The sequence below is a fragment of the Lepidochelys kempii genome, chromosome 25 (assembly GCF_965140285.1).
Source record: "Lepidochelys kempii isolate rLepKem1 chromosome 25, rLepKem1.hap1, whole genome shotgun sequence".
NCBI lineage: Eukaryota > Metazoa > Chordata > Testudines > Cheloniidae > Lepidochelys > Lepidochelys kempii.
In genome coordinates this window covers 5,223,926-5,243,975 of record NC_136404.1, presented here as the reverse complement: position 1 = coordinate 5,243,975, position 20,050 = coordinate 5,223,926, and the positions used below count along the sequence as shown (strand labels likewise).

Genomic DNA, 20,050 nt, shown 5'->3' with positions numbered 1-20,050 from the left:
GAACAGTGTATTGCCAGCAGGTACAAGGTACCTCCCAGCTCTGTCTGAGCAAGCACACTGAGTCCTAAGGTAAAAGCATTGCACAGGAAACATAAAAACAATAGAACCATAGAAGATCCGGGTTGGAAGAGACCTCAGGAGGTCATCTAGTCCAAGTCCCTGCTCAAAGCAGGACTAAAACCAACTAAATCATCCCAGCCTGGGCTTTGTCAAGCCAGGCCTTAAAAATCTCTAAGGATGGAGATTCCACCACCTCCCTCGATAACCCATTCCAGTGCTTCACCACCCTCCCAGTGAAAAAGTTTTTCTTAATCTCCAAACTAAACCTCCCCCACTGCAACTTGAGACCATTACTCCTTCTGTCATCTGCTACCACTGAGAACAGTCTAGATCCATCCTCTTTGGAACCCCCTTTCAGGTAGTTGAAAGTTCCTATATGCATGCTTAGAGCTTACCAGAAGTCGCCCATCACAGGGCCCTGGTAGGCCAAAATCTTATGGGGCCCCCTTGGGCAGAAGATCCTGTCTGTTAGCTGTACTAGAAAGAAGACCCTGCGTCAGTTTAAATGCCATTTATTTAAGCCTAAAGCCCTTTCTTTGTTTTCCTAGTGTCTGGAAGCCTAGTTTGAACTAGTATATGGAAACCTCTGCGGTGGGTGATACTGCTCTGGAGGGGCTTAAAACATGAGTGATTCACCACGCCAGTGTCACACTTGATCTGTCCGTGACCACTGCCTCGAGGCCAGCCTATTGACTCCAGCCAGCCTTGACTCTGAGGGCCACGGAGTTCTTGGCCTGCACAGTTTGTATTAGCAGCCCCACATCACTCCCATCTACCCACCTCTCACTGCACCCCTCAGGACTCATTGAGGCTTCTGTCCCTGAGGACTCTGTATGGTCGCCTCCCCTGGCGACATGCTCCACCTCTCTAGCATAGAACAGCTCATGCATTGCTCTACAACCAGGGGCCATGTAGGCACCTGAACCAAACTCATGGCAGGGGAGTGAAGGAGAACTGATTTTCAGCTACACACTATTACTCATTTTAAAGCCTGGATCTAGATTCTGTTACCACTTTTAAATTCTTGGGGGGTTTTGAAGCACAGCTGTCAGTCAGATAAACACTTCTCTATCCAAGGCAGAGAACCTATTCTGAGGGAAGAGTAGTTTGTTCACGGGTGGGAAAACAAGCCACTCTTTCCAGCAAGGCTGCGGAGCTTTGTGCCCCACGGGGGAAGCGGTTCACTAGAATTCAGAACACTCTCGTGCTGCATGACTTGCGCTGCAGTCCTTAGATGGAAGCTGCTACATAAATGCTTTCTTAAATTAATTGTTATAAGGCCACAGCATCAGATATCAACTTGGTGCTGCCCTGTTTCCTGGGAAGGGGGCATTTCATATCCATGGTTGTGAATATTTGGAATATCAGGAATATTTGAAATGGCCCTTTCCTCAGTAGCACTGCATGTAGTGTCATTTCTCTCATCACCAGAGGGAGCCCTCATCTTTCATTTGGACTTGAAGATCAAACTAAAATCAGAATTCAAAGTGTGCATTGGAAAATAGATGAGGAGGGATTCAGAGGGAATTCTAGTTAAGAGTCCAGGTACTTCCCCTTCCTTGTTAATGTATGTCACAATAGTGGAATTTCCCAGAGAACGATCCGCACCTGGCTGGGAAGGCCCAGTAACGCACTTAATTTGTGATTAGTCTCTGCCTTGGGGGGGTCTCATCCCTCACAGCAAGAGGTGGAATTGCACCATAGGGTAGATCAGGACCAAGGAATAAGTGAGAACAGCAGATAGTTCTCCAGCTGGTCAGGGTCAGCTCTTTTAGCTAGCTTGCAAGCGTCCCAGTGCTAGTCTTTTGTGAAAGGTTGGACTGTCTGCTAGCTTTGCTCTTTTGGCTGGAGTCTTGCAGAAAGCCAGTTTCTGCACATTAGGGCCCCTGTGCCAGGCAGTAAGTAGCTCACAACGGGAACGATTTCTGGCTGGTGCTGGAAATAAAGGTTGAGTATCACTGGAGCGTAAAGCTGGAAAATTTATTCCAACTGCCACAAAATGAAAATCCAGAAATGAACAGATAAGGGTGCAGCCCTTTCACTGCTCTTTATTCGTAGGAGCATCTTACTTCAGTGAACATAGCACAGAGGGTCTCTAATGTCTTCACACACCCTGGGACTAATTTAGTTTTGAATGAAACCAACACCATCCGCCCCCCCCCGTATCTATCCACCAACGTGTTATTTCAGAACACAAGGGGGCGTGGATACGTTGCATGGTTTGTATGAGCACTTCCAGGCCAGTAGAGAACTTCAAGCAGCAATTCCGGTGCAGAGTCCAAGCATTTGTTGACTTAAGAGTTTATTCTTTTAACTAGAGACTGGATGCCTGAGACACCAAGTGATGGAGAATCCAACACAGCTCTTGAAAAGCTGCTCCACTGGAAGCAACGTTCAAGTTTGACCATTTCAATTTGTCTAGCTTCAGCTTCTGGCCATTTGATCTTATTTTTCCATTGGCTGCTAGAAGAAACAGCCCTCTGATATGAGAGATCTCCTCCCTGCATAGGTGATTATGGGGGATTGAATTGGCACGTCATGTTCTCTCCAATAAGCTAAACAGATTGAGCTTCCTTAGTTTTACTAAGGCCTGTTTTCCAGACCTTGTCATTCTCGTAGCTTTTCTGAGCCCTCCCCAGTTTTGCCAGACGTCCTTTAACATGTGAACACCAGAACTGACCTAGCATAGTTGGGACCAAGAGGTGAGTCCCTTACATAGCAGTGCACCAGGTGGCCTCCCTCACCTCCTTAGTAGTCCTAGAGCAGAACTCTGAACACATGTGTGAGATTGATCAGGTTGGTGGGTTTTATTGAACGACAACATCTGCAGAAAGTCAGATTTTAGTATAAAAAGGTTAAGAGCTGAAAACAGACAAACTACTCAATTTTTTTCAAACCCAACATTTATAAATTAGACCACACTGTTATTAACGCTGCATTTAAATACAGAAGCAAATTAAACAGAAAATTCATTAAAAAGATCCAGCATTCTACAAATGACTATTTACAGTATTCAGCAGCTAAGAGCTCTAGCAAGTCAGTCAATATGACTCAAATAGGGCAGGATACTTGGGAACACCCAAGAGGGAAACTTGGCCTGTAACAGTTTTTCAGTGATCACCACTTTACCCAGGGTCTCCCCAAAGATCAGACGCACCCCACCACACCTGCTCCCTGCCTCTAAGATACTCTGGGAAATCCTCAAATCCAGTTGCTGAAGATACCAGAATAATCTGTGCAGTGTTTAGGGGCAGACACCATGTGCGATTGATGCTGCTCCCAGCATCTTGAGTGAACTCTACTGGACCTCACCTTTCAGAGAGAGTGTTTCAATTTCAGGTCACAGCCAGGGGACAGGGTCTAGTCCACACTGGGATTTTGGAATCTTTCAAGAAACTAAACCTCCAGGATAAGGTGAAGGAAGAGATGCACAGCCCTCGCTGGGAATTCAGGGTGGAGAGGCGGGGTTGGGCCCATGCCCAAGGGCAGACTGTCCCTCATGCCACTCTAGCAGCTGTTCTAGCTGACTCGGAGCAGCACTGGTAGGCTCTCCCTGAAGCTCAGGATTCACAGAGCCAAAACAGACATCTATGATCTAGTCTGGTCTCCTGGTAACAGGCGATTGGGGGAATTACTGGGTGAAATTCTGAAACTGTTCTTCCCAGGTGGGGAGGCCAGGAAGGAGGAGTTGCATGTAATCTTTGAGGATGAAGAAAGCTAGATGGGCCTCAGTCCCTGCTCCTCAAGAGGGGCCCCCAGAACCTTCCCCTTGGAGGAAAACAGTCAAATGGGGTTTAAGTAACTGAGGAGAGAGGGGGGCAGCTGGGCAGAGGTCATGAGAAGCAAGGTGTCAGACACGAGTTATATTTGCTGCTGCGTGTAACTGACCTGCCATGGCTGGAGGTGGGGCAGAAGAGGAGGGTCTCTAGTCAGCTGTTCTGGGGGGAATGGGATGGGTTTTGGCAGCAGCACTTGACCACGGCTCCAAACCTCAGAGCCCAGCAGGGAGCTATCCTAGAAGAAAAGCCTGACAGTGTCAGCAGCCTCTTGGCTCATGGGGGCTTTGTGAACCTCCTCCAGTTGGAAATCCCTGTGAGAGGAGAGGAGTAAGGTGGCACATGGGCCCAGAGTACAGCTGTTCTATCTAGGTTATAAGAGGACCCTATTCACCTCACCTCTCCCCAGCTTCAGTGCTGGGACCAAGCGAGCCCCTTGAAAGCACAGTGGCTTTAACAGCAAAGGTAACTGATCAACTAAGACTTAGGACAAAGCTTTGTACATCATTGACTCGGACAGCAGCAGCACTGGTCTGTGACTGCTCCCCCAGCTTGTGCATTCCACAGTAACCCTTCTCCCTGTTCAGGGCTACTCGCCCATTCTGGGAGCTCCCATCCTTTGAGTTCATTGGACCCCGGTAACACTAAGTGGTTATACCTACAGGAAGAGCCTGTTGCTGCATTGCTCCATGCTAGACTCTGCCAGCTAAAGAGCTGCTAATGTGAGGAAAGGTTCCTCTCTGAACTGTCACTGAGGGTTGCATTTCTGGTTTCTGTAAACACCAAGTTACAGAGCTGCAAATCTGCACTTCTTTTAGTCTTTCAAGTGGCAGTTAGGTTAGGATTGTTCCAGCTCTGTGGGTTGGATTTTCAGGGTGGTAGATTTCAGCGGGTAATACCTCCCTTTCCATGTCTTCCAGAAGATGCCCTGTTTCCGCTCATGCCTCTGGCGGGGGATGGAGCGGAAGTACTTTCCGTTGAGGTTAGCATGGCCACAGGTACTGAACCACCAGCCTCCTAGAAGGAAGGAAGAAAGGAAGAGGCAGATTTCAGCCAATGGGAATTCTCACAGCTAAAAAGTCCCATAACAGGGCAAGAAAATCACCCCAGATTCAGAGCTATTGCTTCACCCTCCCTTCGAAGCACAGTCTGCCCCTGCTGAGCTTTGGAAAGTTAAGAGACCTGAAGTGTGTACATGACATGTGTTTCAGAGGGTCCCATGCTCCAGGGAATTCCAACACTACTTCCAGGTCTGAAGGAGATCAAGCCATGCAGGCAGCTAGGCCTGCATGGCCATCAAAGAGGCCAGATTAATGCAAATACTTTATAGCCCCATACCAGTCATATGGAGCCCTAGGTGGTAGGGCAGATCCATTGATGCAATAGGACGCGTTATTAGTTCCATTTTGCAGTTAGGGAATACAGGCTGAATTGCAGCAACTTGCCCAGTGACACCCAGCATGGAGGGAGGAGGGGGGCATATGTGCAGGCAGGGCCGATTCTAGGATTTTTGCGGCCCCAAGCAAAAAAAATTTTGGCCACCCCAGCTTTTTTTTGGCGCCCACCTGCCCCTGGCTCCGCCCCTTCCCCAAATCCCTGGCCCCGCCTCCTCCCCCGGGCATGCCACATTCCCCCCTCCCCACCCCCCTGCCCTAGCTCACCTCTGCTCCGCCCGCTCCCCTGAACACCTGGCAGCTCTGCTTCTCCCCCCTCCCTCTCAGGCGAGGGAGAGGCAGCGTGTTCAGGGGAATAGGTGGAACGGAGGTGAGCAAGGGTTGGGATGGGAGTGCAGGAAGTAACCGGGGGGAGGGGGGGGTGTGGCCCCAGGAGACAGGAGCAGACTCCTGGATGGATAGGGTAGGTGCGTTACACCGCTAGCAGAGCTAGCCTTGTGGGAAATGCCACCGTTTTGGTTCACACGGGTCGTCTGTTTCATCTGTATTCAGGTTACAGTTCAAACAAGCCAAACATTCAGACATAGGTGAATTCGCGTGTTAAGTCCATGAACTGGCCTCCTCCTTTGCTTGGATAGTTTGAGTCACTGGGAACAAGCTGGGCCAAGTTATGACTTTGTAACAGAACCTGGAACCATGAGAACGTCACCTGGTTTCAGGTTTGATTAGAGTTGCTCGCACAGCTCCCTCTGTGGAGCTCATGGTCCCATCCCCATGGAGGAGGAGGATGGCGAGGCAGGCGACAAGGTCAGAGTCAAAATACCCAAATGGCCGTTTTTCACCAGTGCCATCTGCCCCAAGCTGTCGAAAGCAGAGTTCAGTTCGCATTGCGCCAAAACAAGGAGGGTCTTACACTGGAAAAGGAGAGCTAGGCTTCAAGCAGCTTGGGGCAGATGGAGGAAGACCTACCCACCAAGAGAAAGAATCATAGAATATCAGGGTTGGAAGGGACCTCAGGAGGTCATCTAGTCCAACCCCTGCTCAAAGCAGGGCCAGACCAAGTACTGCCCCCCCCCTTCCTTTTTTGGCCCCAGATCCCTAAATGGCCCCCTCAAGGATTGAACTCACAACCCTGACTTTAACAGGCCACTGCTCAAACCACTGAGCTATTCCCCCCCCCCCCACAACAGACTCTTGCTTAGGAACATAGCACCTTGCCTTTGCCAGTACTAACCTGACAGGTGCTTGGCACAATTAGTGTCAGCTTTGAAATCGTTGTCCTGATCTCGAGTGGAGAAGGGCAGCTGTCTGAAGTCCCCAAGAGCATTTTCCAGCTCTCCTGACACAGGTCCAAGGAGACTGAGTGTGTAGGCGGTGTTCTCTCCACCCAGGCTGAATAGGAACTGAATAAGCTGAGAGTTTCCTTCCCAGTCTTGCAGCTCAATTGAAAGATTGTACCTTCCCTCTTGGACAATGTGGTATATTTTCTCCAGGCCCAACCAGAAATCACCTGAAACAAGGAACTTTGCATGAGTTGGCATCACACACAAGCGCTATGCAAATCAAGGAAGATGTTAGCATGCAGTGCTAGGATCACTCCAGATTCTCTGGTGAGCACAATGTGCCTAGGGAGGTCAGTGGGTGCATGCACCCTTGTGTGGTGAACTTCATAGAATATCAGGGTTGGAAGGGACCTCAGGAGGTCATCTAGTCTAACCTCCTGCTCAAAGCAGGACCGATCCCCAATTAAATCACCCCAGCCAGGGCTTTGTCAAGCCTGACCTTAAAAACTTCTAAGGAAGGAGATTCCACCACCTCCCTAGGTAACGCATTCCAGTGTTTCACCACCCTCCTAGTGAAAAAGTTTTTCCTAATATCCAACCTAAACCTCCCCCACTGCACCTTGAGACCATTACTCCTTGTCCCGTCATCCGCTACCACTGAGAACAGTCTAGATCCATCCTCTTTGGAGCCACCTTTCAGGTAGTTGAAAGCAGCTATCAAATCCCCCCTCATTCTTCTCTTCTGCAGACTAAACAATCCCAGTTCCCTCAGCCTCTCCTCATAAGTCATGTGTTCCAGTCCCCTAATCATTTTTGTTGCCCTTCGCTGGACTCTTTCCAATTTTTCCATATCCTTCTTGTAGTGTGGGGCACAAAACTGGACACAGTACTCCAGATGAGGCCTCACCAATGTCGAATAGAGGGGAACGATCACGTCCCTCGATCTGCTGGCAATGCCCCTACTCATACATCCCAAAATGCCATTGGCCTTCTTGGCAACAAGGGCACACTGTTGACTCATATCCAGCTTCTCGTCCACTGTAACCCCTAGGTTGCCTAGCCATTTGGTTCCTAGTCTGTAGCGGTGCATTGGATTCTTCCGTCCTAAGTGCAGGACTCTGCACTTGTCCTTGTTGAACCTCATCAGATTTCTTTTGACCCAATCCTCCAATTTTGGCCCAACTTCCTCAATCCCTTCTCAGCCAGCTGTGCCCACTCGTCCAGCTGGGTGTTCTGCTGCATGAAGATCTTTGGTCCATCTCTGGGAGGGCGGGGTAGCGTGGGCATGGAATTTGCTTGCTGATCTGGAAAAGCTAAAATAAAAAGAATAAAAGTCTTCCATCATCTGCTTACCGCTAAGGTCTCCAAAGCCATTCCTGTAGGCTTCCCAAAGCTGGTCGAAGTCCATGGAGCCATCCAGACGCCTCTGAATCACCGTCCAGCCACCTTCTGCGGGTGGAAGAGATTGTTCCTTTATTTCAGTTCTGTTATTTCCAAGAACAGTTTGCAGAACTCAGAATGGCCTAGGGTGCTCCCCTCACTTACCAGCAGTCATGTCACAGTAGACTTTGAAAGGCTGAGATCCAAAGGGCTGGATCTGAAACACACCACTGCTTCTCTCCCCTGCCAGGAAGAGCTGCTGGCAATCCAGCGGGAGCTCTGCAAAAAGACAGAGGGGGAATTTAGAAGAAGCTGTCTCAGCATGCTACTCTCAAACAGTTTTGTTCACACCACAATCCTAGCAGCTACACACTTCTACAAATGAGCCCAGCTTAATCACCACTTTGAATGCTACAGCTAGAGATGGTTTGTACAGCACCTAGCACAATAGGGTCTGGTCCATGATTAGGGCTTTTCGGTACTACGGCAATAAAAGAAGTAATAAAAAATAAAGCCCTAAAATTTTCCAAGGCATTTATCTCCAGGCCCTTGGGCTTGTTTCATTTTGTACAGAAGTTACTACAGGACTCAAAGAGCCCAGGTAAATAGACACCTACAGCCAACCAGAGAACAGGGCCAAGTGTGTAACCCAGGAGGAGGAGCTGGTGAGACAGGTCACATGAGCTATGCAGAGTCTGCAGACCAGGGGCAAACAGGTAGCAGCATGGTGCGGCTTCCAGACATTATCTCTAATGAGGCTAGATCGTAGGAAGGGGTAATGCTCCTTTCCCCCCCACCCCACCCTTGCAGAGGGCAATAGCTGCAGAATATTGTTCTAACTCACCCAGACTACCACTAATGCACAAACTGCTTGCAAGTTCCATCTAGCTCTCAGATGGGACTGTAGTCATGCCAGCTACTCACAGCATTAGGAAGACGTGCTGCCGGATGGCCTAGTGCATGGCTTGTTGACTGACACAACAGCAGGTGCGGATCAGAGACCATGAGCATACAGTGACCCTTTTGCCCAGAGCCCCTCATAAGACCAATGCCCCCATAAGCAATGAATAGGGGGAAGTGTGGGACCAGGCACAACCCTGGTGGGACTCCCAGTTGCAGGCCAGGACTGGCTCAGACACGGAGAGGGCTGCCCTGCCAGGGCCCGTGGGAAGTCACCAACCCACAGCTGCCACTAAGGCCACTGGCCAGAGGCTCTGACTGTTCCCTGCAAAGCATCAGCAAGACTAATTGTAAACAAAGAGAAGTTCTGCTCCTCCTCTCCCCAGATGCCTGGACTTTGGCCTCGGCTTTACTGTAACTGCCAGCAAATCACCATTTCAACAGAACTGGTAAAAGTCCATTGGGAGCAATCAACAGGCCTAAGAAGAATCCAGTTATAAAACCTGAGTCGAAAGGACAGGAAGGTGTCAGGACATGCAGGGACTTTACCCAGCTTTGCAGAGCATCAAGGAACAGCCACAAAATCAAACAGCTCTTTGTCTGCCTGCAACAGGTGGCAAGAGCCCCTTTCCTAGCACCTCCCCAAACAAAGTGAGGTCTGTTCCTAATGTAGCTGCCTGGGGGAAGCTGGGACAGTGCCCTTTGCATTCAGCTTTGAAACATATTGTCTTTGTTCCCTTGAGCTGCAGGGACAAAAAAAATATGTCTAAATGAAGACAGCCCCCTCCTTTGGGTTTGGCGAACTGGAGCTTGGATTCTTGTGCAGCTGCCATAAGCACAAGTTCAAGAGGAACTGCAGGGATGTGAGTGTAAACATGAACTTTCCCCCACTTCCTTTGCCTTGTTCCTCCACTGGGGAGCGCAGGAACTTCGTTCTCAGCACTGAGCTCCCAGGCCTGGAGGGGTTTTACTGTAAAGCAATGTACAGTATGTCTTGCATCATACAAAGTAGCTGAGCTCTGGTAGGGGATGAGCAGCACTTCACACAGCTATTGGGGTTCCAGAGAGAAGCTAGCCTTGCACTGAGGGCTCAGAGAACTCTCTAGGCTCCAGCTCAGAAGGCCCCGGGGGTGGCACTGGACTGGGCTCTGAACTGGCTCCACTGTGCTCCAGCCCATGCTGGAGCTATCTGTCGGGTTTGGTGCAGAGGGCTCTGGAAACGGAGGGACTGCAAGGGAGCATACTCTCAGCAAACCCTCACTTCAGCCTCACACCCCCATTTAGACAGGTTTCAGAATAGCAGCCATGTTAGTCTGTATCCATAAAAAGAAAAGGAGGACTTGTGGCACCTTAGAGACTAACAAACTTATTAGAGCATAAGCTTCCGTGAGCTACAGCTCACTTCATCGGATGCATGCAGTGGAAAATACAGTGGGGAGATTTTATATACACAGAGAACATGAAACAATGGGTGTTACCATACACACTGTAACCAGAGTGATGAGGAAAGGTGAGCTATTACCAGCGGGGGGGGGGGGGGGGGGGAGGACCTTTTGTAGTGATAATCAAGGTGGGCCATTTCCAGCAGTTTACAAGAACAGGAGCAGGGGAAATAAACAAGGGGAAGTGAGCTGTAGCTCACGAAAGCTTATTGGTTAGTCTCTAAGGTGCCACAAATCCTCCTTTTATTTTTAAGGGAAATAGTTTTACTTTGTGTAATGACCCATCCACTCCCAGTCTTTATTCAAGCCTAAGTTAATTGTATCCAGTTGGCAAATTAATTCCAATTCAGCAGTCTCTCCTTGGAGTCTGTTTTTGAAGTTTTTTTGTTGAAGAATTGCCACTTTTAGGTCTGTCATTTAACACAGCCCCAGCCACTCACCCCCTCCCAGCTGCTGTGGAAGGGAGGTAAGCAGGACGGGGCTGTCCCCCAGCAGGGAGGGAAGGATGCTGCTCTCCCCCCACTCCCCCAATGCTGGGGGTTGGGTGGGACGTGGGGGTCCTCTTTCCATTCCCATCTCTTGGGGTGCTGCTGAGAAGGTTCTGTTGCTGCCCTCACAGGAGTGAGATTTTCAGGAATCTTCCCCCCCTGAATGTCCATTTGCTCCCTGTGCTGGCCCCGAGCCCAGGGCTCTTGCTGTCAGAGCTCAAGCTGAATGCTACAAAGAGTATTGCTAAGGCCTCTCCCACCTTAGTGTCTGGGCAGCAGGTCCAATGGGAAGTGCAAGAAGCAGCACTTGGTGCCAGCCACTCTCCATGTGCCCAGGCCAGCAGACAAAAGAGCCCCTCCCAAACTCCACCGAGCACCCCACCCAGTGGGGTCACACTGTGGGGTGGTTGTTTTTAATATAAAGCAAGTGACACCAAGATGCTACAGGGATGGAAACCCCTGTCCAGGCTTTAAATACCACTCTCTGCGAAAGGCAGATGCCGGGATAAGGGCTCCCCGCAGCCTCCTTGCACCCGCCCCCCTGCTCTGACATCAGCATCTGAGTCTGAAGTAGGGGAAAGGTTAGCCCAGCCTGGGAACGTGCTGGGGGAGGGGTTTCTTCCCAAAACAATGAAGCAAGCCTGCTCCGGGGGAAGGGGGAGGGACGGTTAGAAAGGACTGTTAACTTTCACCCAATTTCCTTCCAGCCAATCACCGTGCTGCCTTTCTGATCAGCCATGCTCCCCCCTCCCCCAACCCACGTGGGTCGCACCCGACTGTCATAATAGCTATTTTCTTGCTAAGGTCTGAACTTTCACCTAGTTGACTCTTTGGGCAGGTTACTCCTCCTCCCTCCCCCATAACACCATGAAACCAGATGCCCTGAGCAGAGGCGAGGTGGTGGGTTGACAGCTGAAATCACCATTCACCAAGGAGGTGCAGCAGGGTAACCTCTCCCCACGCAAGCCTGCACAGACGCCAGCGTTCAAACAGGCGGCCGAACGCTGGCCGTCATGCACCGGCCTCTCGGACTAGCATCAGCACTTGGGCTGGGCCATCAGAGCCAGGTCCCACCAAGTCATTCATAGACAAGACCAGGCTGGACCAGGCCAGTCCAGAGGCGAGCTACCAGATAGGGTGACCAGATGTCCCGATTTTATAGGGACAGTCCCGATTTTTGGGTGTTTTTCCTATATAGGCTCCTATTTCCCCCCACCCCCGTCCTGGTTTTCATACTTCTGTCTGGTCACCCTGCTACCAGAGGGGCTGTTTAGTCATGTCAGGGTTGTGACAAATAGCACCAAACCACAAAACTCACTCACCTAACCTTCATCCCGATCCTGCCCCAGCTCACTCTGCTGGGCCAAGCAAACAGGATCTGGAGAGAGGGCTGAGGAAGGGGCTGGGGTTCTTAGTCTTATCCATTACTTTAGTTTGTCATGGGCTGGATGCAGGCACTGACCAGTCATCCTAAAGCTTCTGACCAGCAGAGTGGCGGATGCGTGTCTCACACAGGGCCAAACACAGGTGAGTCAGCAGAAATTACGGCAGGGTGGGCTTGCCTCCCAGTCTAGGACGTAGACCCAGGGGCTAGAAGAAATCACATGCCGCATTTTCTCAGGACTACTCACTGCTTCCCTCTCTAATCTGACCTAACTATCTGCAGGAATGATGCCTGGATCTCTTGCCAATCCATAAGTCAGGCAGATCACACCACACTGCCCCAGAGAGATTGTTGTTTGCTGGGGCCAAGAATCTTTGAGCAGCTCCTGTTGAACAGTTACCTTCTTGCTGGGCTTTGCCAGATGTACCACTCTGCTCAGCTGCTGCTTTGTTCCCCTGCTGCAGCAGCTACATTCCTAACTAAGTGAGGTGCAGCTAGCTCCATAACCTCAGCTCATTTTGCTTTAGAAGTCGTAGTTCTGACTTTAGTTTTTAGTGTTGTTAGTTGTGAAGCTTTAAATCCCCCGTGGAAGAGCCTGAGCCCACAGGCTCATAAAAATGAAGAGTGAAGTGTTTATTTAAAAAACAAATAAACCCATAAAGGAACGTTAAAACAACAAAGCCCAGCAGAATTACTCCTTGGATGGCCATGTATTTATGGAACGCGTCAAGCGGCGAGTAAACACTGTTCCTTGAACACAGGATTGCATTCCAGGCTCAGTTGTTCAAGTGTTTCTTTTACTCCCAGTAGGAACTGTTTGCTTTGCTTTCCCCACCCCGCCTTCCCCAACCAAATTATTTTGGAATCCCAGCACTGTTGGGAGACTAGGGTTTAACTTTTGCCTACTTGGCGAGCTGCCAGGGAGGAGAGTGTACGCAGCGTCTGAAGACATGATCCGCCTTTTGCAAGTGATTAAACCTCTTGCTCTTGAGGTTGTTTCAAACTTTCAACTTTTGCACAGTTGACCGAGTGCCATGGAGTCTGTTAACTTGTGTTCACTGGATGTAAATAAAAGGGCCATTCTGAAGTTGCTTAGGGGGCTCATTGCCCACACGACCCCCAGTGCAGCACTGGGGGACGGGCTCTCTATACGCAGGGAGCAGTTCTGGGAACCAACCTTTGGAGTGATGGCTGCTAGGAATGAAGGGAACCAACAGCCCAGGGAGGACACTGGGGCCAGCACTTGCCGGAAGGCTTTCTCCTTGCTGATCACGGCAAAAATTTAATTGCAGTTTCCAGTCAACAAAAGTGATCAGACAAATGAAGAGGAGCTCAAGGTTTGGCCTAAAAGGGGAACCTTGTCCTGAGTGGAACCACCATTGCCATCAACAGAATAAGCATGGCCTGCTCCACAGTGAAAGAGACCCAAGGTTCTGTAACTGTTGGTCCTGCTGGCCAGTCTTTGCCACAGCCTGTAATAGTCAGTATGCCCCAGCGTAGAGACAGGGTTAGGGGAGATGCTGCCCTCGTAAGAGCATACAAACGGCCATACTGAGTCAGACCAAAGGTCCATCCAGCCCAGTACCCTGTCTTCCGACAGTGGCCAATGCCAGGTATGAACAGAACAGTCAATCAAGTGATCCATCCCGTCTCCCATTCCAAGCTTCTGGCAAACAGAGGATAGGGACACCATCCCTGCCCAGTCTCATGCCAGCCATGTAAGGCAAGGGCAGAGGGGAACTTGGGTGCTCTAGTTTGCTCCTCATTGTCCTAATATAGAGGACTTTGGTTCCAAGAACCCAGTGTGACCAATGGCTAACCCAACTCAACTGAAAGCTGGCTGGAAGTTCCCCACATGCAGCATGCTATATTTTGGGCTCTCCCTGTCTGCATTCGTCTGCATTCGTCTCTTATGCTCTTTGTTCTCTGCCTAGCCCCTGGCTCTGTGTTTTGCTCTTTCAGGGGCAGCAGCAACCAGATAATAGCACTTTCTGCTTTCAGTCTTCCCACATGCTAACTAACTAGCCCCCCTCTGAAGCCATTCTACCTGGAGACCCTCCTGTGCTTGACAGAGGAAACCCACTTGCCTTCTAGATCGTTCTTATTTGGATCAGACCCTTTACGCAGCCAGCCGGAGAGCCTAGTCATTTCCCTAGTCTGCACAGAGCTCCTGTCCGGGGAACAGCCTGCAGTGCATGGCCCAACAAGCCACTAAGCCACTCACCTTGGTCCTGCTTCCACTGAATTCAGCAGGAATATGCAGTGTGATGGAAGCAGAGCCAGGCTCTTTGTGCAGCCTGAAGGAGGTTGCTCCAAAGGTCACAGGCCCAATGAACGTGCGCGCGCGGGGAATTGTTCAGCAGTCCAGAGCACTAATCTGGGACTGGGATTCAAAACCCTGCTCAGCCACAGGCTTCCCAGGTAAGCCTCCAGCTCCCTGCACCTCACTCCCCCTCTGTGCAGTGGAGACAGCCTCAGCACTTCCCTGTTCATGGGGGTGTTGGATGGTGAGGTGTTCAGACCCCAGAGTTCAGAGTAACAGCCGTGTTAGTCTGTATTCGCAAAAAGAAAAGGAGTACTTGTGGCACCTTAGAGACTAACCAATTTATTTGAGCATGAGCTTTCGTGAGCTACAGCTCACTTCATCGGATGCATACCAGAGTGACACAGGTAGATAGAACCACAGCTTCCCATCTATTGCCTGTCCTTCGCTAGTGGCAGATGAACCCCACCCCCACACTGAGGGATACAGGATATGGGAAGACTCCCCAGTTGCATTTCAACCCCCAGATAGAACAAGATACCTCTGCACAAACCCAATGACCAAGTGCTACCACCCTGGCCTGCCAGCCTCATTCAGCCACTTCATCCATTTAGCTACATGCCTTCAGGCAGAATTAATCTGCCTCCCATGGGCATTCTCCATCTGAGGCTGAAAGACTCCTGTAAAATCCTTAAATCCCTGCCCAACTGGATCCTTGGATCCCTGCTAGATCCTGGATGCCAGACCCTGACCACACAGCAGATCCTTCCAGTTCCACTCAACTCCCGTGAAAGCCAATTTCACATCCTGAATCAGAACAATTGAACCTTTTGTTTCTGGGCTGTAGCTGGAACTGCTGACAGGCCGACTCTGCTCACAGGGTGGGAGGGAGGTGACAGATACTCACTCTGTGGCTGTGCAGGTTCCACGCTGGTGTTTTGGCTCTGGTTGGTGGGTCTGATGTTTTTCTTCAGGTCTATCCTCCACTTTAGACTCTGAGTTTTGTTGTCCTTAAGATGCAGAGGGATCAACAGATTGACCTGTGCCAAAAGCATGGACAAGTTAGCGACTTTTATGGAGCAGACTTGAAACACTGATCCATAAGTGAGCTGGTCTGCAACCCAGAGCAGTTAGGGGTGACACTGCCTGCCTGCTCCAGGATCAGCCCCGAGTGATGGCTGAACTCACCTGGGCAGATTATACAACCTGTCTGGGGCTCGGAGCGCCTGTGGTTTTGTACAGCCGTGTCAGCCAAGAGTTTATTTTGCAAACAAAGTAAGAGGTAGCAGAGCAGAGCACCTCAGGTCTAGGCCCAGGTCCAATCTATCTGAACCCCCTCCCCCGTTTCAGAGGGTGAGGGGGCTTGGATAAAAGGTTCCCACTTCTAGCCTTTGATCCTCTGGGTCAGACACACACAGAATTTTGTGCAAACACAGCAGGCCCTTTTAAAGCCCTGTGAAGCTAAAGGATTCCTTCTACCGTCCCATGACAGCGATGAAGCCCCTGGGCTGGGTCCTGAATTATTAAGTGAGATTAGGCTCTCAAGAGGCTCCCAGCCTGCGGCCAGCGTTTGCTGGTGTCCGTCTCTGCTCCCTAGTTGAACCGCTACTAACATTCAGGAAAAGTCCCTGCGGAACTTACTTTGCTCTGCAGGCTTTTAATCTGCAGGTTCTGCTTGTCCAGCTTGTACTGCTGCTGTTTGACCTTCTGCAAAAGCGCCTCGATTCTCCTGTTCTGAGCATCCATTAGGGACTAAAATGCAAAGAAAACGATGAGCTGGCAAACCCCTGTCCCCGCTGCCGGGCGAGGGTCGCTCTGGGGGCGGGCGGGCGGGCCCGGCTCTGCCCCACGTTTGCCCAGCTCCGAGATCAAGGCTGGGAATCCCCCAGGCTACTTTTGGTTTTTCTGCCTCTGGCGGCTCGTCCGGCACGTAGCGCATGAAGCGCTCAGTTGACAGCTCAGCCCGCCGGCCCCAGCGGCCTCCCCTTCCCGGCAGCAGCCCCCAGGAGAGGTCAAGGCGTCGGCGAGAAGGGAGCGGCAGCCAGCCTCGCCGGGTCGGGGGCTCACCCAGACCGCGGTCCCTGGGAGAGCGGCGAGCGGCCCGGCACGTGTACGCGCCCCCCGGGACACCCCCCCCCCGGCCAGGGAGCGCGGGGGGACCCCCCACCCGGCCAGGGAGCGCGGGGGGACCCTCCCCCCCCCGGCCAGGGGCGCACTCACCTGCAGCGTGCCCAGCTCCGTGGCACTCTGGTTCTCCGAGGGCCGCCCCTGCAGCACCTGCCGGATCTTGCCCTCGAGCTGCTCCAGCCGGCCCTGGATCTCCGCCTTGTCCCCGGCCATTTGCTGCAGCTTCTCGCGCAGCGCCTCGGAGAGGCTGAAGAGCTCCTGGTCCTTGCCCTGCAGCTCCCGCACGGCGGCCCGCAGCTGCCCGCCCTGCTCCTGCGCCTCGCGGGTCTGGCGCAGCAGCAGCCCCAGCGAGCCGTTGTGGGCACTCAGCCGGCCGCCCAGCTCCCGCAGCTGCCCCTTGGTCTTGTCCACGTGCTCCTTGAGCCCGTGGCCCAGCTGCAGCAGCCCGTGCGCGATCACGTTCACCTCGTCCCAGGAGGCGAACTGCACCTTCCTCTCCTTGCTGCCGGCCGGGAAGCCGCCCGCCCGGGGGCCCAGCCACGCCGCCGCGCACAGCATCAGGGCTGCCCCCGCCAGCCGCATGGTGCCCGGCGCGTGGGAGCGCAGCGCAGCCGGCCCGGTGCAGAGCGCAGCCCGGGGGCCCGGCGCGTGGGAGCGCAGCGCAGCCGGCCCGGTGCAGAGCGCAGCCCGGGGGCCCGGCGCGTGGGAGCGCAGCGCAGCCGGCCCGGTGCAGCAGCCGGCTCAGCCTAAGCGGAGTAAACACCCAGACCCGGCCGCTCCCCTTTTATAGCCTCCCAGTGCACCTCGCCGCTCTGCTTTGCATAATGACGGGGGAGTGCCCTGGGGAGCGGCCAGGGAGCGTCTCCGGTTTCGCCGCCTGCCTCCCCGCGCAGCGCAGCCTGGCACGGGGAGAGGGGGCTGAGCCCAGCTCCAGGCGTGCAGGCCCCCTTGCCAGCGTGTCTCCCTCCAGGCTGGAGCTGCGGTCTCCCGGGCACGCGGGAGCTCTTGGGGCCGGGCCCTGCTTGGCGTGTGAAGTTGGAAAAGGCCGGGAGCCCCCAGTCCCTACCTGGCGGGAGGGGATGAGCTGCTTCCAAAGGCGGCTCTGGGAGTTCCCTGCTGGGGACCTGCCGCCCCAGCCGCCACCGCCCTCCCAGCCCCGGCGCTGCTCTCCAGGAGCCCGCTAAGAACCGGAGGAGGCATCACCCAGGGGCGCCGCTGTGGGTTTCCTCCCGAGAAGGGAGTACCCCCGAGCGAGCCTCCCAGACACAACCCAGGGAACCACGCCTTTGCCTGCACTAACCACCACAAAAACACCTTGTGCCCTGGCCCAGTCCCAGCCCTCTTAGAGCAAACCACCGGCAAGACCCTTGGGCCTGGTGGGGAGCCTGGCTCGGCTGCTCCAAGCCAGCCCATGGGGCACGCCTGGGTGTCAGTGACCATGTCACCTCACCCCTGTGAAGGAAAAGCCCCATCAGCTGCAGGCCTGGACCTACCCTGAGGAGGGGGCTGCCCTAGGGCTCCATCTGGATGCTTTGTGCAGGGATAAGGCCTTGTGCCCTTCTCAGTCTCCTTTCCCTGCTAGATTTCAGCTGCATGTTCTCCCCTTTTGGCCCAGGGACTGGCTGGGGTGGGCATGCTGGGGGCAGTGCTGACTGGGGGCACTCCATTGATGGGCATAGCACTGCCCAGCCAGCTCTCTTTTTGGTGAGTTTGGGTGCCCACCCTCTGCCTTGGTACCAGTGGGTTTAGATGGTTCTGTCTCATTCTTGGGGGTGTGAGTGTGTTTGCCCTGTTTTCTGGTGGTTTGGGTGGTTCATAGAGTTTATGGCCAGAAGTTTATGACCATTAGATCATCTTGTCTCACTTCCTGTACATCACAGGCCATTTCACATTGCCCAGTTACCCCTGGATTGAGCTGATAATTTGTGTTTGGCTAAAGCATCTTCCAGAAAGGCACCAGTCTGCATTTGAAAACCTCAGGAGATGGAGAATCCACACTTCCCTTGGTAGTTTGTTCCAATGGTTGATCACCCTCTCTGTTAATAATTTGTGCCCAATTTCTAATGTGAATTTGCCTGGCTTCAGCTTTCAGCCACTTGATCTTATTCTGCCTTTCTCTGCTATATTAAAGAATCCTTAGTACCTGCTGTTTTCTACCAGAGAAGATAGTTATATACTGTAATCAAGCCACTGCCCAATGATTTTTTGGATAAACTAAATAGACTGAGCTCTTTAAGTCTCTCACCGTCTGGCATTTTCTCCAGTCCTCAAATAATGTTTGTGTCTCCTTTCTGCATCTTCTCCAATTTTTCAGCATCCTTTTAAAAACATGGACCCCAAACCTGGATGCAGTATTGCTGTATTGTCTCACAATGCTGTATACAGAGATAAAATGGTCTCCCTGCACCTACTCTCTACTCTCCCACTTATACGTTGCAGGATCACATTAGCCCTTTTTTGCTACAGCATCACAGTGCGAGCTACTTTTGAGTTGCTTGTCTACTATGACCACTAAATCCTTTGGAGTCCCTGCTTTCCAGGAGACAGAGACCCATTCTGTGGCTGTGGCCGACACTCCTTGTTCTTAGTTGTATAACTGTGCATTTGGCTGTATTGAAAAACATTTTGTTTGAATAGCCCTCAGCTTCCCAGATCACTCTGACTGACTGCCCTGTCCTCAGCAGTAGTTACCACTCCGCCAACCCTTGTGTCATTGACAAACGTTATGAGCAGCGATTTTACATTTACTTCCAGATCACTGATAAAAACATTGAATAGCATCTAGTCCTGGTCTAGGCAGAACCCCACTAGAATCGCCTCTGTTCGATGATTCCCCAACTGTAGATGACAACCACGTTTTTGAGATCTGTCAGTCAGCTGGTTCTTAAGCCATGTAACGTGTGCGCTCGTGATGTGCTATAGAGCTAGGTTTTTAATTGAAATGTTGTGCAGTATTAAGCTAAATGCCAGATGTGAGTCTAAGTATATTGCATCTACGCAATTCGCGTCATCAATCAAACTTGTATTCAGGTAGCCCAGTGGTTTTCAAACTGTGGGCCGTGGCCCCTAGGCTCTGCCCTAGAGGGACATGGAGGAACCTTTGGGGGGGTGAGCAGCGATGCCAGGCAGCTTGGACCAGCTCCGCGCAATGGGGCTCAGGGAGGGAGCTCTGCCACCTCCACCCTGACTCCCCTCAGCAGGCTGGCCTGTGGATCAGTGTCAACATCCACTCCCAGCAGCCCCTGTGCCCAACACTGGCTCCACCCCCAGAGACCATTGCCTTCCCCCACCCAGAAAACCCGAGGTGGGAGGAGCAGGTATTGTGTCCATTTTTGTCTGGTTGCAGGGGAGCGACCAAAAATTCTAACTCAAAGAGGACAGGGTGGAGGGGCTAAGTTCAAAAAGTTTGTAAACCGCTATGTTAGCCAGTGTTAAGGGCATTGCTTGGTTCTTTCTGTTAGGAGAAGTTGATGAGTCAGGCGTTGCTTTGGTGGGGTCCTATTTGTTTACAAAGGGTGTCCACACAGTCCTGTTTCCCTGACCACAGTAGGAA

At 52.1% G+C, this 20,050-nt stretch overlaps 1 protein-coding gene across 1 annotated transcript; it reads right to left on the bottom strand.

Moving 5' to 3' along the window:
- Positions 1-3,134: 3,134 nt before the first annotated feature.
- ANGPTL4 (angiopoietin like 4) lies at positions 3,135-17,236 on the bottom strand. The gene is made up of 7 exons (XM_073324028.2): positions 16,591-17,236; positions 16,012-16,122; positions 15,278-15,410; positions 8,059-8,172; positions 7,867-7,962; positions 6,465-6,740; positions 3,135-4,853 (listed from the first exon to the last, which is right to left on the bottom strand). The coding sequence occupies exons 1-7, from the start codon at positions 17,077-17,079 to the stop codon at positions 4,675-4,677; spliced, it is 1,398 nt and encodes a 465-aa protein (XP_073180129.1). The 5' UTR covers positions 17,080-17,236; the 3' UTR covers positions 3,135-4,674.
- Between the last annotated feature and the right edge of the window lie 2,814 nt (positions 17,237-20,050).

Coding starts and splice junctions, on each gene's coding strand:
- ANGPTL4 (XM_073324028.2), bottom strand. CDS start 17,079: ATGCGGCTGGCGGGGGCAGCCCTGATGCTGTGCGCGGCGGCGTGGCTG. Junction 8,173..15,277: donor GGAACCTGCACAGCCACAGA/GTGAGTATCTGT, acceptor GTCTTTTTGCAG/AGCTCCCGCTGGATTGCCAG. Junction 7,963..8,058: donor CTACTGTGACATGACTGCTG/GTAAGTGAGGGG, acceptor TTCCACCCGCAG/AAGGTGGCTGGACGGTGATT.